The sequence below is a fragment of the Hippocampus comes genome, unplaced genomic scaffold (assembly GCF_001891065.2).
Source record: "Hippocampus comes isolate QL1 unplaced genomic scaffold, H_comes_QL1_v1.1 scaffold82, whole genome shotgun sequence".
Lineage (NCBI taxonomy): Eukaryota > Metazoa > Chordata > Actinopteri > Syngnathiformes > Syngnathidae > Hippocampus > Hippocampus comes.
The window spans coordinates 4513506-4534462 of record NW_017805135.1 but is presented as its reverse complement, the minus strand read 5'-3'; the positions used below and the strand labels follow the sequence as shown (position 1 = coordinate 4534462).

Sequence of the window (20957 nt, the reverse complement as noted above, 5' to 3'; positions counted from 1 at the left end):
ATATTAACTCGGTTGCTTCACAGCGTGAACCCTGATGAATCAACAGGGTTCCAAGCAGATGACAAGTCGCTTAATAGTCACTAATGGAGATGGAGTGTTGCCTTCTGGGCCATTTAAACGACTGGGGATCAAGGATGGTCCCAACCATTCCATTCAACCAGTAGTGGCATCAATGTTTCGATCCAACTCCAAGTCGTGACCTAATCGTGGCTGATTTCTCCTCCCGACAGAGGGAGAAATTTGTGAAATTACTGGATCAGCTGCACAACTCGTTGAGGATCGACCTGTCCAAGTATCGTGTAAGTCTCAACACTGATTGTCACTTTGTCTTAAGCTTGTGGCCACTTGACGTCTTTTTTTTTTTCTTCTTTGTAACAGTGGGCCTCATTCACTAATAAATGCTAACCTGTAAAAAAAACAAAAAACAAATGTTCTTACTCCGTACTAAAACCCTGTCTGATTCACATACAAGCCATGTTGGTCAGTTATTTCACAAGCGGTGTGTGGGCCGCTTATCTTTTTTTGACGGTCATTTATCAACTATTAATTTCTGGCAAGTCGTTCGAGATTTGTAGCCTTGAATTGATGCGATCCGTTTGATAGCTTTTATAGTTGCGTAATCACAGCGTGTATTAGGGCAACTGCCTGTACGCGGACAGCAGTGGATGCACCTGCGTACAAGCCTTTGGACGTAACGAGGGTAAAAGTGATGATGTGTGTCCTTTTCACGGTTATTTATGACATTTATTCTGCCCCCACTAAATGTATTACAGTGCAGTGCCCCTAGTGGTGGACGTAGTTAGAACCACCCAAAAAGTCAGTGGGGTAGCCAATTTGATTCATATGCTATGCAATAAGTTCTGTAAACCATCAGGAACCCTCTGTAAACATCAATGTGGATATGTGTGTAATGAGACAGAATCAAGGTCACCTTAAACCCCCCTCCCTCCAGGTCCCATTATAATAAAGTCAGTCAAAGCACAGACAAACTAACCTTCATAGCAGCGTGTAATCACATTGAAAGAAAACAAAAGCCGGAAGGGATTCATTTGAAAAATCATCTAACGAATGATGAATTACAAGATTCGTTTTTGGCAAATTATCGACAGACAACATAACTGAGTCCAGAAAAGAATGTAAGTGAGCCTGCTGGTCCAATTAGGTAGAACAGCACCAGCATAAAATGTTGGCAAACGCTGTTGTATATTTCCAATGCACTCTGTGTAGTGTGATCTGTTTATTAACTCAATTCCAGATGTGAGAGGTGTGTATTCATGGGAAAACATTTATTTTAAATCATATTACTGGTAGATATGATTGCACAATTTGTGTCGAGTGAAACTGGTAAGAACTAAGGGGGGAAAAAATAAGTAGCATAGGTCCCTGGAGCATAAACATGAACACACACAACATTGTGGAGTGTCTACTGGAACTTAGCTGGAAAGAAAACAAAAAAACGCAACAACAAGGTTATGAGACCCTTGCATATCAGGTGAACAAGCAAGGTCATTGGCGACCTCCAATGGCCGAGCGAGGATGCATGCTACGTAGCGTACAGTTCCTCCATGGAAAAAGGACAGTGCAAAATGAAAAGTGGCTGTGACATTTTCCTCCGGAGGATTCTGTCCAACATCAATTGGCTGTTTTAGCGACATAGATGAACTCTTCATGGTCAGCAGTTTGGTGACTTTCCAACATTTTCTCCTGAGCACAGATGTTCGACTGTATGTGGAGGATTTTCCACTCGAGCTGTTAGCGACACGCCGTGTGCTTTATGACGAGCGCAGGCGCTGTGCCACTCATGTTTTATAACCTCCAGGCAGAACTAGCGAGGTGTGTTATTTACCTCACAGGGTGTTCCTACGCATCGATGTGCGCATCTGTTTGCGCAATAAACTACATTCGTGCGCAGTACAGTCATGCCATCGCAATTAGGACTTGGCCTCGCATCCCCGAAGGTTTTCTTGGCAGCAACGCCACAGGTCCAACAAATCTTCTTGAAACTTTTCCGGATATATCATTCTTTGCCAAAGCGAGAGCTGTATTGATTTTTCGATTGATATACTACTCGAGATTGGGTTGTAGATAAGATCATAGGTCAAATTGATAGCGTGATCATTGTCACTTCTCTACTCTTGGCAATGTTCAAATCTTTTAACGACCAGGGGACCTCCAGGTCTAGGGAGGAACCTCAAGTATCTTGAAGTTAGTGATTTAAGGCCTGATTGTCTCGTTCATGCTTAAATTATGTTGTTTCATGCCCGGCTTGTACACGTGTGAGGTTTACCGATTATCCCCTCCATACTTCTGACATACCCACTTACAGGTCGCCAAACACGGTCTAGTCTAATCCAAGCCATTTTGATGACTGTAGTCATTTGTGATCAGCGCTTTCAAACAAGGAGGAAAAAAACAAAGCTGGTGCTGAATCGTCTTTCACTGATAAATGATGTACTGTTGACGTTGGGCCATCGGCGTAACAGGGAACAGGAGCGACACTGACTTTATGAGCGATAGCCAAACCATGACGACTGCGGTGTTACAGTTCTTGTCAGATCTTCCAAAAAAAAAAAAAAAAAAACATCGTCGATTATCAAAGCAAGAATATGACTTATGTTCCCTGATAACTCTACAGAGATGCCTAATGTTGGTCCCATGATTAATTTTCAGCTTTATTCGTTATTATCTTTAAGAGAAGCACAGCAACATAAATGCTTACTTTCCTAGCCAAGACTGAAAGCTCCAACATTTGATTTCGATCTGACTAGCCTCTGAAACAGGGCAGAATGAAAAGTAAACGGATCCTAGCAAATAGAATTTCATCTCCGATAGTTGGAGTTGGGAGGGCACGTCGGTCCGCCAAAGGTGCTGCACTCCTCTACTCAGGCTGATTGAATTCCTGACATTTAGTACATAAGCCTCTAGAACAATCCCATGAGCGGTAATCTCGTTAGCTCCAACACACACACCCTCACACACATCCATACACATGCGCCCACATGCAGGTACATCATGCCCTTTCACCCCATTGCTCTTTTTTTTCCTCCTCCCCTCTTTGTGTGTGTGCACCTGAGTACCTCACTCGGATACAAAACCTATGTCCAGCCGGTGGCGCCACGCAGTGAACCGACACCAACCCACTCGCGGTGTGTTGATTCGCGAGTGGGTAAGCACTTTGATGGCAGCTGATGCCGGAGCAACAAGCGGAACAACGCGGGGACCGATATAAAACGCAAGGATGGGATGAGAGGTGACGGGATTGGACGGAGAGATGACAGGGGTGGATTGAAAAGCAGGCGTGCTGTGTGCATGTGTGTTTTGAGTAACGTGACTGAATGACTGCAGCTTTTATTTTGCCGTGGCCCTGCTTCTTGGCAGTGATGTTCACACACAACAGAATCAAAGAATATTACCTGCCAACACCACCCTGTGGTGTGCCTCTCACCCACGCACACACAAGTCACATGCACTATTCAATTCTCGCTTTCATTCTCTCTGAGCCGAGCCGGTCGGCCACAATTGGAAAGGAATACAATTCCCACCTGGCTCACCCTGTGAATTTCTCTCCGCTCCCCGAATGACATTCCGTGGGTGATCGAGTTTGCATTTATAAAACAAGAGGCCTTGAGTCAATGTCGACCAAACAGGCCTAATGTACGGTGACATCTTGGGTACCCACATGGTGTCCCTTGTGGGATCTGCAAGGTTCTCTAGTAGGCTGCTTGTTGTTTGGACACGTTGATCTAAAGTCATGCTGTTCAGCAAAAGCCCATTGGGAGTTGTGCCCTTAAATTTGAGTGAGTGCTGTATAAGAGTCATGAAGGAAAAAAATAAAATAAACATGGTTTGCTTGGTTGGTGCAGTGGTTTTATAAACGCTACAAACAACTTCACTTGCACAAATATAATAATGCTAAACTAAACCCATTACAGAGATGTGAGGTAGGGCACCACTCTTGGTCTCACCTTAGAAGTTGCTTTCAGAAATAAAAACACATAATATCGGGAACTAAAATATAAACGCAATACTTTAGCTTGCTCTCATTATTCATGAGCTGAACTTGAATGCCCAAGACGTTTTATACGTACATGCAAGGCCGACGTCTTGTGAGTGGGCTGGCCATGCAGAATTGTTTTTCACCGATTAAAATGATATGTCGGCATTCGACCATCGGCGTAATGTAATAGGGACATATTCCTGTTGGGCAGTTGGTGAGCGTATATGGGTCAGGTGTGGTTTGGTCAGTCAATCAGTGAGTGTTATTTTGTTATTCGGGGTTATTCAAGCACCTCAAAGCTCATTCACAAAACTTGGTCGAGCGATGAAACACGAACCAAGAAAAACCTGAGCCATTTTGATACAGATAGGGACGTGTGTTGATCAAGAATTCATCGTCACTTTTTATCTGCTCGTATGTGGTCAAATTGGGCAATCGGCACACATTTCATAATGTACATTAGCCTTTATAAACTTTGCAATGACAGATGTTCTGTACCGACTGTTGAGTCTTGGTAAAATGTTTGCAGCAACAAAAAATGTGTTTTCACTTAATGGTGCATTATTTAGACGGAGGCGGCTAGATGCACTTTGCTTTTCTGACACGCACCAGCATCCGGACTTGTTACAAATTGTACATCATGTCGACTTCAGGTCAGGAAAAAACTACTATGAATTCAAGACATATTTTATTAAATGCACGCAGCTATCCTCCAGGCAGGAATATGTCTTTGTCTTTTGAGCGCGGCGGAATTTTATTTTTCTGTCCATCATGACAGGAGAGAAATCCATCCTTTGCGGTGCAGAAAGAAGAATGTTTTAAGTCCAAGATGAATTTGCAAATACAGTGAAGCACACATTCTTGTTGCCAACTAATTTCACCTCTGATGAGATTACACATTTTTGTACCAGGATTTTAAACCCATTATTCTACCGATAGGGATTAAGATGACACTGTTGAAGAGATTAACGTAGTTTGCCACTGTGTCATAGTTTATAATACTGAATACTGTATGACACCGGAGAGGTGATAAGAAATCACCTCTATACTTGGGTTTAGAGAACAAAACATGTTTAGATCTCTGGCTGGTTGCTGCGGAATTTGATATGCCTTTGACATCCTAAATAATCCAAAGTAGTGACATGGATGCATGGAGTCACAACACACTAGTACTCAGAGAGAGGCGAGCACACCAGCCAGCACAAAATTGCTCCATCAGCCTGTCCAAAACAAAACAAAACAAACAAACAAAAAAAAAGCATCAGAATGTTATGTATATCATGCTCTGCTAATTTCAGACCTAAAACGAACATGCTTTAAACTGAGTATCTAATCCACGAGTGTCTCTTAAATTCGGTAGTTGTGGAGGCTGTAAGGTCAAAGCCAAGCTGTTGAGTTCAGATTTATGAACAATCGTTCCCGTAGGAAATAATGAAAATGAAATTATTATGTCTCAGGTGAAACTGGTGACATCCTAAAACATGTGGTCACTGGTCAACAATTTGACATTCTTGACAGTCGAACAAGTAACAAAATGAAGTTAAAAAAAACAATGCTCATAAATTACAGCGATAAGCGACACCATAAAAGTCACAAAAAGTGACTACTTTGATGTGCGATGAACTCAGGTCTTTCCATATGTTTCTGTTTCTTGTGATGTTACAGAATTTGAATTCAAAATTGTGTTTTGCCATGAGATAGGGATAGCTACTGAGCCACAGTATTACACTGGCCCCGGGGCAACATGATCTATTACATATGTGCATCGATTAACATCCGCCATTAATGGTTTCATTAACGGTTTGGGAGAAATTATTGGGCTAAATGAATGCTATTTTGCACCTCTTACCGCTCTTATCTTGTTTCTAAGGTGGAATAAAACTCTGATATTTGTCTCAGAAGGATTTCAACACAGCTACTGTACATGCAAAGTACAACACCCCTTCTCGTGAATCACCCCATTTCAGCTATAAAGGGGTCCCAAAAGAAACATAATAAAGCACAGAATTGAACCGCACAGCATTTTAGGAAAAAACATTCTAGGATTATTAAATACAATGCATGCGTTGCTGCCGGCTGTCCCAGCATGGTTATTTCAAGAGCGATGCCAAGATGTCAACATCCAAGGCTACTCTGTAGCGTCTCAAGTCCACGTCTCCAAAGGACTCATGACTTGAATTGTGTGCAAAGGCTGTGTGGATGCGCGCTGATTGTCAGGGGAATATCGGTGTCAGCAGGGAGATAGAGCCTTGTGGTGAATGAGACCAGTGCTGCAACAATGCAATAGCCAAGAGGCTATTATTTTATATGCCTGGACTTGAAGGATACATATTAAAAGAAATGTGCAAGGGACTGGAGGATCGTGTTTGAGAGTCATTGTATGTGTAAAATAATAAGAATAACAAGATATTTAAGTCCACACTAATGCATGTCTTTCTGAACATTTCTCTTTGCCCCTATGGAGTAAAAAATGAGTTATGGTAACTTACAACGGCATGGTTTTAAAAATGTATATAAATAAATAATAACAAAAAGTCGGATTTTGTAGCTGTCGAGGCAGCTCTGCAGCAAACCTCATCAAATGTCAATATCAAATGTCAACCCAAAATATCTGAATTGTGTCAGATGTCTTCGCCCTTGCTCTTATGTCACAATGCTCGGTGGCTACATGTTACCAGCGATATAACCAAAGACGATAAGCAAGAAGGAGCCTTCAACACAGTTAGTATCTGGAAAACCTGGTTATAAAGACAAAAGAAAAAGGGATAGCATTCCATTTTAAAGGAACAACATAACAGGATTTTTCAAAAGGCCAATCTGTGTTATTTTTGGAAAACACAATTTTGGCTAGTGTATCACCCTGTTTGAACAGTCCATAATGTGCCGATAGTGTCACGCTGCGAGGTGGTGGTGGACCCCAAAAAGCACGCACGAGGGAGGAGCAGAGTGAACTTGACGAATTGTATTGAGAAAAACACAGAGAAAACTAAATCCTAAACCAAACAAAGTCCTGAAAACAAAAAGAATCCAAAGTAGCAAACCAAAAACCATGACTGAAGCAAAAACTATCTATAACTGAAACATGACCGGAACAAACATGACAGCAGCAAACAAACACGACAGGTACAACAACCAAACAATGACCTGACACCGAGTGGTCGTGCCGGGAGTCCTTTTAAAGCAATAACGACATAACGACCAACAGGTGTGCAGCTGCAGGGAGAGCCCTACAGTGCCACCTGTTGGTCACAAACCGAAACATGACAGATAGGGCTTGATCCACGAGCTGGACGTCAGATCCGTTTTTGCAGTAAAGCCTGCAGGCTTCGGCTGAGAGTTTTGCTCCAACTCGTACTGTGCGTTGATTTAAAAGGTAGCGGAGGATATAGGGAACTCTCATCGCAAGAGCATTTATTATTATTATATAGGAAACTGGGGGAAAAAATGGTATTAGTGCAAAGCGAGTGAGAGAGGGAAGAGATAATGTAAGTGTGCCAGAATGCTGCGAGGGATTTAAAAGCTCCCCGTTACGCTCCCGTGCACTGCCTGATGGCTTCATGGCGGTGAAATCAAAGTTTTCATCAGAGGAGACCTCCCTAGTCTGCTAAACGATTGGACAGACACTCATTCAGTTATGACTGCTGGGCGTTAATCTGTCATCCATTTTCATATTTCGGGCCTGAATGATATTGAGGTGGGGATGGCTGTTGAAAGTCAGGTTGTTTTTCTCCCCCATCCAGGACAATTTCCCTGCTGGAAACCAAGAGCGTCTCCAAGATCTGAAGTCTACCGTGGATCTTCTGACCAGCATCACCTTTTTCAGGATGAAGGTACCAATCTCTTGTGCAGTGATACCCAACTAATATGCCTGGAAATTAGCCACTTTCACTTAATTGGTCTGAAAATTATTTCTAAGTTCATCTATCAATCCAGTGACGTACAGTGACAGGCAGAACAATGAAATACTCTTCCACGAAATGACAATAGGTATAATTAACCGCCGTAGTGACCCACTGCCATTCATACACCCTTCAACTAGACACGTCTCGATTTCACAATGACTAAGTATCTTTGTGATTAAAGTAAGACAAAGTCGTCACTATTTCAGCTGCCCTCCGTCTCACATTTCCTTCGCCTTGGTCTTGACGTAGCCTGAATGCCACAGAGTACTCTTGGCCTTGACATGACCTGAAAGTCTTAGCCGGTCTCCACACATGTGGTCTTGGCCTTGACTACCTGCATCAATCACTCGGGGTGGTATATGTGGAGGGGCGGGGATGGAGTATGGTAATTCATTTAAAACGAATCAATGGAAACATAAAGATGGATGATGATGAGCACAACGGTAGCTAATTTTTCTCATATGGTGTCACATGTAATGTTTTAGTGCAAAACCTCGACTTACTGAACCACAATACTGCTCACGACCATGGAATCCTCCAAACATTTCATTGTAAACACAAACCCCCATTGATTTTTGTCAAATGAAAATTCAATTTTCCCCACCCCTAGCTCTTCTCAACACTGTTGACCATTCAAAATCAAATGATGCATGTCTCTGTTCCCACCAAGTCCTTGACTGGAGGCTTATACAATGGATCCTCTACAGTCAAGCTTCTGTATTGAAAATGCTTCCTTGCTTTGTTTCCTCACGCCCCATCTCTCTTCAACAGCATGTGTCTCAAAAGGTCCATTCGGCTCCCACTTGGTGGTGGCGGTGCTTGAATGCTGAAGCACAGAAGCATAGCTAAGATGGCATCTGTGAGCGATGGAATGAAAAGTGTCACTTTGGGTCACCGCAGCTTTTGCTCTGCGCGTCACGACCACGCCGAGAATTCCGACACGTGCGCGATCCTCTTTTAAGATGTACTGCGGAGACACACTTTAACGCCGCGCGTCAATTGTATTATGCATAATGGATGTAAGTGGGTTGCCTTTTTCCACCAGGAGGTCATACATAACCACACGGTCCAAACATGGAAGGTGATATCATACAAAGCAAGCAAATTGAGAGTTTGCAGGGAAGGTTGAACTGCATTTTACTACGTTACATCTCTCACTTGACCTTTACACCCCATTAAGATTCCATTTGATTTTTTTTTTTTTTTTTTTTTGGTGACAATAAGTCTTTAAACTGCAACGGCACTCACGTGAATCAAACTCAAACGGAACTTATTATTTTATTATTGTCATAAAATGTGATGTTTTTATTTTTAGAGGACAGCCAAAAAAGCGCAGTTCATTCGGTTTCAACGTGTGGTCTCCCAAAAACACGAGCACAGAAGCAGGTTTTCAGCAGCATCCTAATAAAATGAGGTGTCCAAATGCATTTGTATCAACAGTTTGACAGCGAACAACTAAAAAGGCCAGCGGAAAAGAACATTAATAATTTGTGGGAATTATACACGGACAGCAAGCAGAACACATTTTAAAACGCTAGTCCATCAAGGGATTACAAAAACTACAAATGTGCTGGAACACAAAGATAAACTCATGTCTTCCCTCTTCGGATCGGCAGAGGCCCTGTTATCTAATTGATCTAAATGGGTTGGAAGAGCAACTTTCTTTGAAAACGCATTCAGTTATATGTGTTCACAGACTGGATGCAATATTGTAAATGGTGTATCAGTAAAATGGATGACAAAAGGGCCCGAGTTTAGCAAATTTTTGTCAAGTGTTGCCTCGCAATGCAGTATTGACCATCAAGTGATTTGATTGGTTTATCCCTATTGGCGGCCAAGAGATGCAGGTAATTCGATTAACTCTCGCAAAGGGCTTGGATCTTCACAAGAGTGTGTTTCTTCACTTACATTAATGGGTGTGTGCGTTTGTGTGTGTTTTTGTGCACGTATAGGTCCAAGAGCTCCAGAGTCCGCCCAGAGCGAGCCAGGTGGTTAAGGACTGTGTGAAAGCTTGCCTGGATTCTACGTACAAATACATTTTCGATAACTGTCACGAGCTGTACAATCAGCTGCTGGACCAGGTAAGCTGTGGCAAAGTTGCCATGTACATAGGTCATCTTTATTTCACTGAACCAGGGCAACATGTTGGCCCAGGGGCTGGCACTTCTGCCTCAGAGTTCCGAGATTCGGGGGTACAGATAGAAGCTCGGCCTTCCTTTGCGGAGTTTGCGAGTTCTCTCCATTCTGGCAATGGGTTTTCTTCGTGTGCGCCGGCTCCCTCCCAATATGAATGTTATAGGCTCATTGAAGACTCAAAGCTGCCCATAGGCAAGAGTGGTCATTTGTCTGTGTGTCCTGAAACTGACCGGGGACCAGTCCGGCCTCTTGTCCAAAGTCAACTGGGATGAGCTCCAGCTCATCCATGACTCTAATGATTACAAGCACAAAAGAGAATGGATGGATAAATTGCACATAAAGAGCTCTGTAGTCTGTATTGTTTTATTCCTCAAATCAACAAATCGCTGCAATAAATCAACGTGACAATTTTTTGTTTTAATTCTGAGAAAACTCAGGCCAGTATGAAGACTTTCCAAACCTCGGTTTTTAAATGCTTGAATGAACAGCAAGTTTTATTTAAATTAAACATGCTATTTTCCGACAGAGTAAAACTGTTCCCAGGTGTCTTCATAATATTTCTGCTTCAGGCTTTGGTTAAAATACTCCAAGGATCAAATATCACAGCACACTTATATATATATCACAGCCCTGTTTAAAGCAGCTGGCTTTGGTGGCCTATCCTGTCGCGAGCAAATGAACCACTACTCACCCGCACACACAGATTCAAGGTGTGCCGATGGGAGTGCAAACTTTCCACAACTAAGACCAACCGAATGTCACAGGTTTGCTCAGGTCGCTGCCAAATTGCGGGTGCTCAAACTCAGTGAGAGGGAAGTAATATTTGAATGAGTGTAATTATGACAATAGCGTCACAATCCAAACAGCTTTCTCTGAAGACGTCAGTTCCCCAAAAAAGAAACTGTCATGCCAAATTTTACGGGTGGGTAAGCACTCCAGAGAACCAGCTATTTGTATGCAAGCGATTACAAAGAAGTCGATTTACATAATATGTACCCTTGAAAGCAGTGTATGTTCGAAAGATATACCTTTTTACTTGCGTCAATTACATTTTATGTTGCCCAAATATTGATTCATTCACTCTTGAGCCACACACAACTGTACGTTCTAATTTATTTAATGTCAAGGGTAAACTAACAAATTACACTGTTATAATGAAAGCAATAAAGTAACAGTGAAATTGCTTATATTAGATTAGGTTGACACTGCGTTGATCCTCAAAGGAATTTTACATTACAGTAATACATTACTTACATACACACGTACAATTACGGTACTTCCAGATATTTATTATTCAAAGTGGATTCAGACCCAGCCCTGCCTGGCCAAGCTATATCCCATTTATTCGCCAAACATTGTATTATGCTGTACACTGTCTATTATTGTAATAAAAAAAAATGTAATTTAGAGATGAAATGAAAAACTGGAATTGGGAGCTGAAACACAGATAAACCACATCTCTCAATTCAACGTTTGTCTGTAAAAAGGGGCAAAGAAAAATGATCACAACTGGCTACTGCTTAAAGAGCAGAAATCCGTTTGTGGCAAAAGCATTTGCAGATAAAGCAATAATTCACTAACCTAATAATGAATGCAGATTGAAGCAAACAAATCATGCATGCCATTGACGAACAGACTATAGTTTGCAAACAATATTTGTGGCAACGTAATTGCATTCGTTGGGTTAGATACACGCATGAACGCCCTTGCGTGGTCGTGATTGTTTGGGTTATAGGAACAGCAGCACACTGTATGCTCGTAAAGGCGCCCTCATGCAATCACCATTAATCCTGAAGTACCACTTTAAGATATGATGATGTAGGTAGGCAGATTCGTCGCAAAGACTCATTAGATGACTAATCCTTAAAGGACCTATAGCATCGAGAAGGTACATTTTTTTTTCACTAACAAGATCATTTTATGCAATTTTTTTTCCAATGAAAAGGAAACTGGTATCCAATTTCAATAATATCAGTCCGCTTTGGAGCAATCTGTACATAACTAATCGCCCCTTAGGCTGGTTTACCTCCAAAAAGCGATGGCTGTTATACCGCCACCATCGAACACCCGATAAGTGGTCCCAATTTGGACGTCACCAAAATTGAACAGTGCAAGACTTCACCTATGTTAGCAGCTAAAGGATTAATTTCGCAGATGTGCTTTACTTTATGAGGGCCCAAGCAGGAATTATTATTTTGCTGATGATCATGATGATGATTCAGGCTGTGCCCTCTGACTTTGGCAAGAGGCAGGGTCCACCCTGGACTGGTTGGCAATCCATGGCAGGGCATACATACAGTGCACAAAAAAAACAAAAAAAAAAAACATTCACATCGATGAGCAATTTGGATTCCTCAAAGTACCTAAATGGGAAGACTCTAGAATGTTGGAAGAGGCACACCAAGAAAAAAAACCCCAACAACAAAAGGACAGGGCAAACATGCAAACGCCACACAAGAAAAACAGAAACAGGAGTGGACCCCCAAAATTTGCGACTGTCCTGACTGGATGCTCCACTGTAATAATGAACTGAAATAAATGTATACTTCAATTTGACTTCTTATTTGACAGCTCCTATTACCACAAATGGCAACCTTTCTCTTACGCCACAGTTATCACATTATTTGTCACCCTCAATCTGCAATAAAACGTTTTCAAAGAGCCGAAGGCAAAGCAACAGGCACTGTTTATGCAATATGCAAAAATAACCACCTTTTAAAGTCTTCATGAATATTGCTGGCTTGCCGGGACCACCTGGAGGCTCTTAAATGAGGCAACAGACACTCTGGAAACAGCATGGCTCTGCTGCATTAAGGATTTCCAGGCGTTCTCATTCATTGGCCACGTCTGGGTGGATTATCAGGCAACTCTTTCCGAATTTTATGACTGCCACACCACAGAAGATAATGTCAGTTTTAGGCTATAATCGGAGGCAATCCGCCTCAAAAGTAGAATATTAAGCTTTCCTTCTGTTGAAACAGCCAGAGGTGTTGCAGGCAATTACCACTCCGGTGAGATTGGCACATTTGCTAATTACATCTTTTTGCGCTTGTTTCAATGTAGACAGCTTCTCGATGCAGAAGAAGGAGGGGGGGGAAAAGATTTTGCCCCAAAGCTAACCTCGCTGTGACCATAAATTATTGTGGTCACAGACACGAGCTACCCTCGCTGTCGCCGTGGTTACAACTCATTTGAGAGCCCCGTCTCGTTACAAGGCAGGCCGAGATGTAGCCCTGACACAACAGGACATCTTGCGTAACATGACAACCGAGCTCGCCGCTTCCGCCCGGGCATGAAATAAGTCGGGGCGTTTTTTTTGGGGGGACCTCAGCTTAACGAATTCTAGAATCCTCACAGTAAAAGATCAGTCATGGTAAATGGAGGAAAAAAAAAAACAAATGCGGCTCATCCACTGTGGAGCTTGCAGAACTTTTGCAAGAGGAGGAACTACACCCTCCTCCACAAATGTTGGAACAATGCGACTAAATGTTTCATTTTTTTTCTCTAGACTGGTGAAAACAGGATCAACAATTCAGCTTTTATTCACCAACACCATAAAATAAGTCTAGCCAGTTAGATTCCCCTTTTAATCTGAAAGATGCAGCATCGAATCCTCTTTTGATGCCACAAAATACACTTTGGAGAATGAGTGAATCAGCGACATGGTGCTCACTTACAAGCCACACATTCATGGACAATTCTGCAATTAAAATTTGCTGCCTTGCACTCATAATCAAAAGATTGCTGCTTTGGTCCGGTGACTCAGCGGCTTAATTTACAAACACGGACTTTTTGGAAATGATGCCGCCAGCGCCGCGAGCAAAGATTTGAGAGGAGGCACAGATCTTCCCACGGGCAGATCAGCTGAGCTCTGACCTCTGGCTTGTGAAAAATACTCGGCACGGCATTGGTTTTTAATGTCACCTGCAGAGCGTGTCCCATCTCAAACTGTAAACTACTCCACCTATTCGTCTCTGTTCACTGCACCTGCGTGCATGCTCGCTTATCCTTTTGCACACTGGGGGCTCAACAAAATTTGCTGAGGTCCTCACCTGATCTGTCATCATTTGAAATTTTTGCTCTTTCCAAAGCTCAAGATAGTCATAAAGGGACCCGTTTTAAAGACATAGCTGCAGAGCTAAGAAGGATCCCGGATGAATCTTTCCCGGAGTGCATGAAGCCATGACAGAGAAGACTGGGATAGTGCAATAGGCTATTGGGCGATTACTTTAGGGGCAAACTTTTACTTTGAATTTCTGGCACACCTCATGTACTTTTTGCTCATGTACACATTTGATGTTGATGTAATCCAGATGTAAATACCTCAGAGTGGGATCTGAATTGTTGATTTATTGTCTCATATCTTTTCATGTGAAACCCAACTTTTTTCAGTCAATCGGAAAAAAAACCTAATCAAAATCCCACACTGTTCCTTTGGGGGGAATGTAATTGTAAGGTGGGGTTATGGAGAAGGGAATGTGGAAGACAAGCAAACTAGAATGCATCCCAAAACATTCAAAAGCGGGACGGCGTTGGTGTTGGAGGGCTTTATTTAAAATCCCCCCCCCCCCAGCCCCCCCAAAAAAAACACTGGAAGAAAAAGTCAGTGGGGAGCTGATTGAAAACACAAAATCTTGGCAAACTCGGGATCACCAGACTACATACAGCACATAGAAAATGTCTAAGACAAGATATAGGACATTTAAAAAAAACAAAAACAAAACCCCAAAAAGTACAGACTAACCACCAGATGGAGAGGACACTCGGAAAAGGAAGTAGTTGTGACGTTAAAATCAAACTGAAGAAAGTTTCCTGGCCACACAAGAACAAAATGGCATCACACCCTGGGTTGGCCACCAGCCAATCGCAGGACACTGGCGATATTCTAATGTCAGCTATGCTGGCTCCCCTTCAAACACGTCTGTGCTGTCTCTCAGTAATCAACCACATTCCCAGAGAGCATTCCTCAGTATCTCTTCTCTAATTTGGAGCTGAGTTGTGAGAATTGATTGGGGCGGGGAGGGGGGGGGGTCATAGAGAGCCAGTTGCATGCAAATGCTGTTGCCTACACATCGGGAGCTGAGAGCAACAGACAATAAATATAAAGCAGTCGCTAGCTTCTGGGAGAGCGATGTGCTGCTATCAAATCTTTCTGCTACTGTCTCAAGCAAGTCATAGTAAGTCGCGGTTCTAAGGTGCAATCCAATATTCCCGTACTGTCTTCCGCTCTTTGTGCAAGTAAGATTAGAGCCCATTGGCGGGTCAGAGACTGTATAAAAAAATAAATACACAAGCAGCAGCGTGCTACTTAATCGCATGCAACAATGTGCTTATAGTGACCTGAGACGAATACAAATGAGCAAAGGGAGTTTGAACATATGCGTGATGCAGCCAATGGAGCCAACCTTGAAAATGCGTCCTTCATTTTTGCACTTGTACCGAGAGGATTTCCCATGACTGACTTAACCCTGCAGGGATGTTCTTTTCATTATTCATGTTTCCAACTGAACATGAATTTAGTCACAAACCTCAACCACAATTCCCATCGCTGCAATTACTTGTCGTCTTAGTGCTTAAATGTAGAAACGCACTTGGAATTTCCCAAGTTGGTTAGTTTGGAAAAGATTTTAAGGGAACTCAACCCTTTCATGCACCGTGTAACCTGATAACACGATAAGCTGTCCACTGTAGTAACCGTTGTCCCTTAACGGGGTGAATTTAAATGAGACTTATACAGATTTGTTTTTACAAATGAAAAGAATTCCTCGGAGTCTCATTAGCATTCTGTGCCATGTTTCTACAAAAATACCTCATGGATGAAGAATTGTAGTTTCAACACATCGAGCCGAAAACGCAAATGAGAAGTATTCAGAAGAAGCTGCGATCCGAATGACGTAATCCCTTTTCATTACTGTAGCGGTCCCAAAGCCATGTGATTAAATCGAGGCAACTCAGAATTGAGTGTAGCACGATCATCATTTGCATCCTTGTTGGGGTGAGATTAAACTCTCTTGCCCTCCTCGGCACTGCAAAACACGCGATGGAATCTTTTTGATTCAGCACCTAAAACACAACGTTAATCATTGATGGCAGCTATTGGATGCTGAGGAATGGATGGATACATGTTGTAATTTCAATTCGCAAGCTCCCTCACTAACAACGCCTCCTCTGTGTGCTGCACCAAAGTCAATGCGCTAAAGGTTGTTAGATCATTCCCACTAAATTATTCAACCACAGATTTGAAGCAAATTCACCGTTTTCCAATGGGCCACCATTTGCATTAACAAATGGAGAAAAGTATCTTCTTGGGAGGGTATGGGAAATATTATTTGTCATTGTCATCATTACTTGGAATTTACATGTAGAAATGCACCATCAATGATTCTGCTGCCATGCCTGAAAAACTGACACGGCTTCAGTTCCCAATCGAAAAATCCAAACGCCAATATACAATTTGTTACACCCCAACAAATGTAAATACATTTGTGAGTTTTTAGTATTTGACAAGATCTTTTTTTCTCACGCTTCCTATTAACGCATCACTTTTGTTATTCCTGTTGAAAAATTCCTTTCATCATCCAACTTAGTGATGTGGCCTAACGTTTCGTGAATTACTTCTCGACAGAGCCGGAAGCAGGACATCCCACGTGAGGAGCAGGGACCATCCATCAAGAACCTGGACTTTTGGCCAAAACTCATCACCCTCATGGTGTCAGTCATCGACGAGGACCGGACAGCCTACACGCCCGTCATCAACCAGTATGTACTATAAAACACTCATTAATTAGGTACGGTCAGACAAATCAATAAATTGTTTATTTTAGTCGACTGTGTAGAAATTATTATTATTTTTTAATTGTCTTGAAACAACTGAAACAAAATGGAGAAGAGTTGAAACAATTAATCGCTAATCACGTTTGATCATCTATTCATGGTTTTGAGACAGAGTTTAATTTTAAATTGTCCAAATCCCTGGAATTTTCAGCTTCTCATCAGTGGTTATCCTCATGATAAGCAGACTTATCTTTTTGTTGATTCACAATACTTTTACTTTGGAAAATAAATCTATTGTGTCGACTATTACTGACATGATCATTATTTATACAAGTAAAGAAACATAATGTGCAAGAAAAACACAATATGAAAACGGGCATGATAATTGAAGATTAGTCTAAATTGTTCCTAGATGTCAATGCGACAATGGAAGTGGTTGTTTGATGATACTGTACGGGCCCTGCAGTTGGTTGGTGTTATTTCACTTCATGCCAAAAGGCAACGGTGATCGGTTCCAGCTCACGCGCAACTCTGAAGAGGAGAAGCACAATAGAATGTGGACGGATGGGTCATTTTTATCCCGGAATCAACCAAGGCAATTTAGTGGTATGGCCATTCCTCCCATCGGTGTCGAGACTTAATTGAATGGCTTCCTAAAAACGCATTGATTGAATAGGAGATTGTCATTGCTGAGCATATGTTGCACATTCCACAAAAAATGGGGACTTCACCAAAGCCAATGATAATTATTGCTGGCCCACTTACACGTTGCAGTATTACATCCCCTCTCGTCCTTTTGTACACATTCATATTTTTAGCTCATTTTCTTTTATTTTGAGCCCTGCTGATTTACGATGCTCATTATGAATGTTTATGCCCTAAGCGTCCTTGCCTACACTCTCCTACATTGTCTAATGATAGCTCTGCAATAATCATATCTATTTCCTCCACTTTTCCTCCTCTGGTCAAATTCCGGGACCAAAACGACCACCATTTTTTTTGGGGGGGGGGGGGTGTAAAATCTTAGTACCTGTAATAGAAAGCTGTTCATTTGTTTTCAGGGTGAAACTAGGAAAAGATCAGTGTTCATTTTGCGACGATACATATAACATAAATATCGAACGTTGCCCACAAAAGATTCGAAGCTTTCAAGATTGTTCCAAACGTAAAAAAGCCATTCCGCAAAGAGCTTGTTTACTTCGCATTGAGGTAGAATGCATCCTCACAGATTTACGTTTTATTGTTTGCTGAAGGTATAAAGCACGATCGACGTGGAAGCAGGAGGAACGATTGTTCTCGGGTTCTGTTTTTTATTTCCTTCATTCGCCGCTCACATCACAAATCCGCCTCCTCGTCTCGCTTTGTGTTTATTCGACACACCGGAGTGATTGTGCTTTCAGCTGGGGGAAAAAAATACTTGAGGCTATTAAAAATCAACAGTAAGAAGAGCTGACCTTCCTCTATGCCAGGGAGCCCTTCGTCTATTAATGTCTCCCCATCATTGTCCGAGAATACGGATAATTAAACCACTGATGTGTCACATGCAACTTCTGACCACCACTCTACTGCATTCCAAGTAGCTGATTGTTTGGCAAACCGGTTGCCTCTGTCAAAGATCTTGATTTTCATATCATATCCTATAATTATTGTATGTTTCCTACCAATTTTAACCACATTTTCAAAATGCATAGTTTGTGTTGACTTTGCAATGGACCATGCACAGGCTGCAACACGTTAAGCATTTTCTGTGGTATGCAGAATAATCATTGAATATTGTCGGACTTATGGCGCTGCAGTTGTGTTGTTTCCAATTTCCTGGGAGGCCTAATGCTCACATACGTAGTGCGATATGACGATTGAATATTGATCCATATATAAGGCGCATCGGATTATAAGGCACACTGTTGGCTTTTGAGAAAATTGAATGCTTTTAGGTGCGCCTTATCGTGCGGAAAATACAATACTTTGAAAATCAATATTTTGCTCAAAGATCGTAAAATAATACTGTATAAATTGAGAACCACTCTTTGAAACTAATGTTACTGTTCAAAGTGGATAATATGATTATGTCTTGCATTCCTTAAAATAATAGTAAATATTGTTTTTAAGAATAAAAAGTTTGATTCATTTCAACACTCAGACCTATTACGGATTAGTATTTTAATGTTGGACTTGGACTGCTGCTAAATGTTTTGGGTGGTACTTGGTGTAAAAATTTGAGAACCACTGCTCTACAGCCATGCTAGATTATAGTCATTCTCTGATTGATTTGGCAGATGAAAAATGTTTAAACCTCCGTGAAGGGCCATGCTCTGGCTGTTCTCGTTACATGGGGCGTCTCGCCAATCGTATCGTCTTGCAAAATAATTAAGATTCTTCTCGGGCCACCTAGCGGAACATATCATTATAGGGAAATGAGTTTGACTGGAATCCATTTCCATTTTCGACAGGTTTCCTCAGGAGCTGAACGTGGGGAAGATTAGTGCCGAGATCACATGGCACCTCTTCGCCCTGGACATGAAGTATGCCATGGAAGGTGTGTTTCATCTCAAATTTGGGCTCCTTTACATTTGAGTCGAAATCCATTTGTTCGCCGAGCACTAATTAAGTCATGTGCTCATCAGGTATAAGGTGACACCAACACTTTCATTCGTTGCCTGTCACAATAGAGCTCATCAGCTGTTCTCATTCACACACTGATTACACACTTCTGATTCACACAATCCGAGTTGAGATCAACTGACAGTGGGTATGGTCCAAATCCTGACAATGGCAACAAGAGATTTTTTTTTTTTTTTTGTCCAAGCATGTGGTGGAGCACATTTGCACATTTGTAAGTGATTAGATACACAAATTGTATGTCAGAGGAAAAGTCAAAGGAAAGGTCCTCTGGTAATGATAGGCAGAGATGTCAAACTCAAACACTGAGGATTGTTTATGCCCTCACAGCCACAGCGTGTACCTGCTGCTGCTTTCCCCGTGCCACAGTGTCCTGCGTTGCTACGACAACCAGATACCAAATGAAATTGCCAATTGCAGATGTACAACACACACACACACACACACACACACACACACACACACACACACACACACACACGCACACACATTATAGATGCCACAAACATTAACAAAGGCGGTCCCGTTCTACATATACAATATAATGTACATAACACCACTGAGCAGCTGGTCTCAGACACCGAATGGAAATCACTCAGAAGGGGGGGACGAGATTATGTAAGAAAGTGAGCCTGAAGGATGCCGCCATGTTTATTTGCGCGCCTATGTTGCGTCACAGAAAAAAAATGAATGGGCACGCGTGCGAGCACATGCGCGTGACTTAATCAGGGCTTTGATGCATCTTCTGCTTCCCGCTAAGAAGTCCTTGGTGGCAGTGCGGCTGTAAAAAAAAAAAACAACAACAAAAAAAGATGATGCTAATATTAGCATCTCTGTGTGAAGCTGAATGTGGGCGAGAGAAGACAAAGAGAGGCAGAAAAAGACAGAAGGGGAGGGTGTGAAATAATGAATGAGCGCACTTCCTTGTGCTTCTTCATGCGTTTGTACACGGGTACTTGACAGAGCCTTATTTTTGGATGTGCGCTTTGTGCGATTTTACTGTGGAAAGTCATCCCCCCGCCCCCCAATAAAAAGAGGCTTGTCAATTGTTTGGACGCTCCCATGCAAGATGTCAGTTGTAACCCATTCGGTAAAATAGTTATGAAATCCTGACAAAGCAGCGTCCCAGAAGAGATTTTGTTCAAGAAATGCGGTATCTGTCAGAAGCATGTTTTATGCCTCTTATTTAGATTGATATCTACATTTGATAGAAGATTTATTTTTTCATATCACCCAGCACCGCTGACCCCACATATAAAGACAAAAAAAAAAAAAAAAAATAGGCTTTCAACAGCGTTGGTCGCACTGTAATCTGTGTGACCACGTCAGACATAAAGATTCTGTTCCAGCACCGATCTTGAAAAAAGGCCTCAATGGCAGACATCTCACATGATCTAGCAATAAACAAACAAGAACTTTCACTACGGAATATGTTGCAACAGTATTCCCCAAGTCTTTCCGAAGGTACCGGAGGCAAAAGTGGTGTGGAATGACAACGTTACCGAAAAAGATTTGGTTTTGAAAAAAAA

General features: G+C 42.0%; 1 protein-coding gene across 5 annotated transcripts in view; it reads left to right on the top strand.

Annotated features, from left to right (window-relative positions):
* The window catches only part of unc13c (unc-13 homolog C (C. elegans)), a 110548-nt gene that overhangs the window by 52759 nt on the left and 36832 nt on the right, over nt 1-20957 (top strand). For all 5 annotated transcript variants that reach the window (XM_019866709.1, XM_019866708.1, XM_019866707.1 and 2 more), the window contains 5 exons: nt 231-299; nt 7738-7827; nt 9852-9980; nt 16661-16794; nt 19260-19345. In XM_019866709.1, coding sequence (XP_019722268.1) covers nt 231-299; nt 7738-7827; nt 9852-9980; nt 16661-16794; nt 19260-19345 — 508 coding nt within the window. The remainder of the gene's footprint in view (nt 1-230; nt 300-7737; nt 7828-9851; nt 9981-16660; nt 16795-19259; nt 19346-20957) is intronic.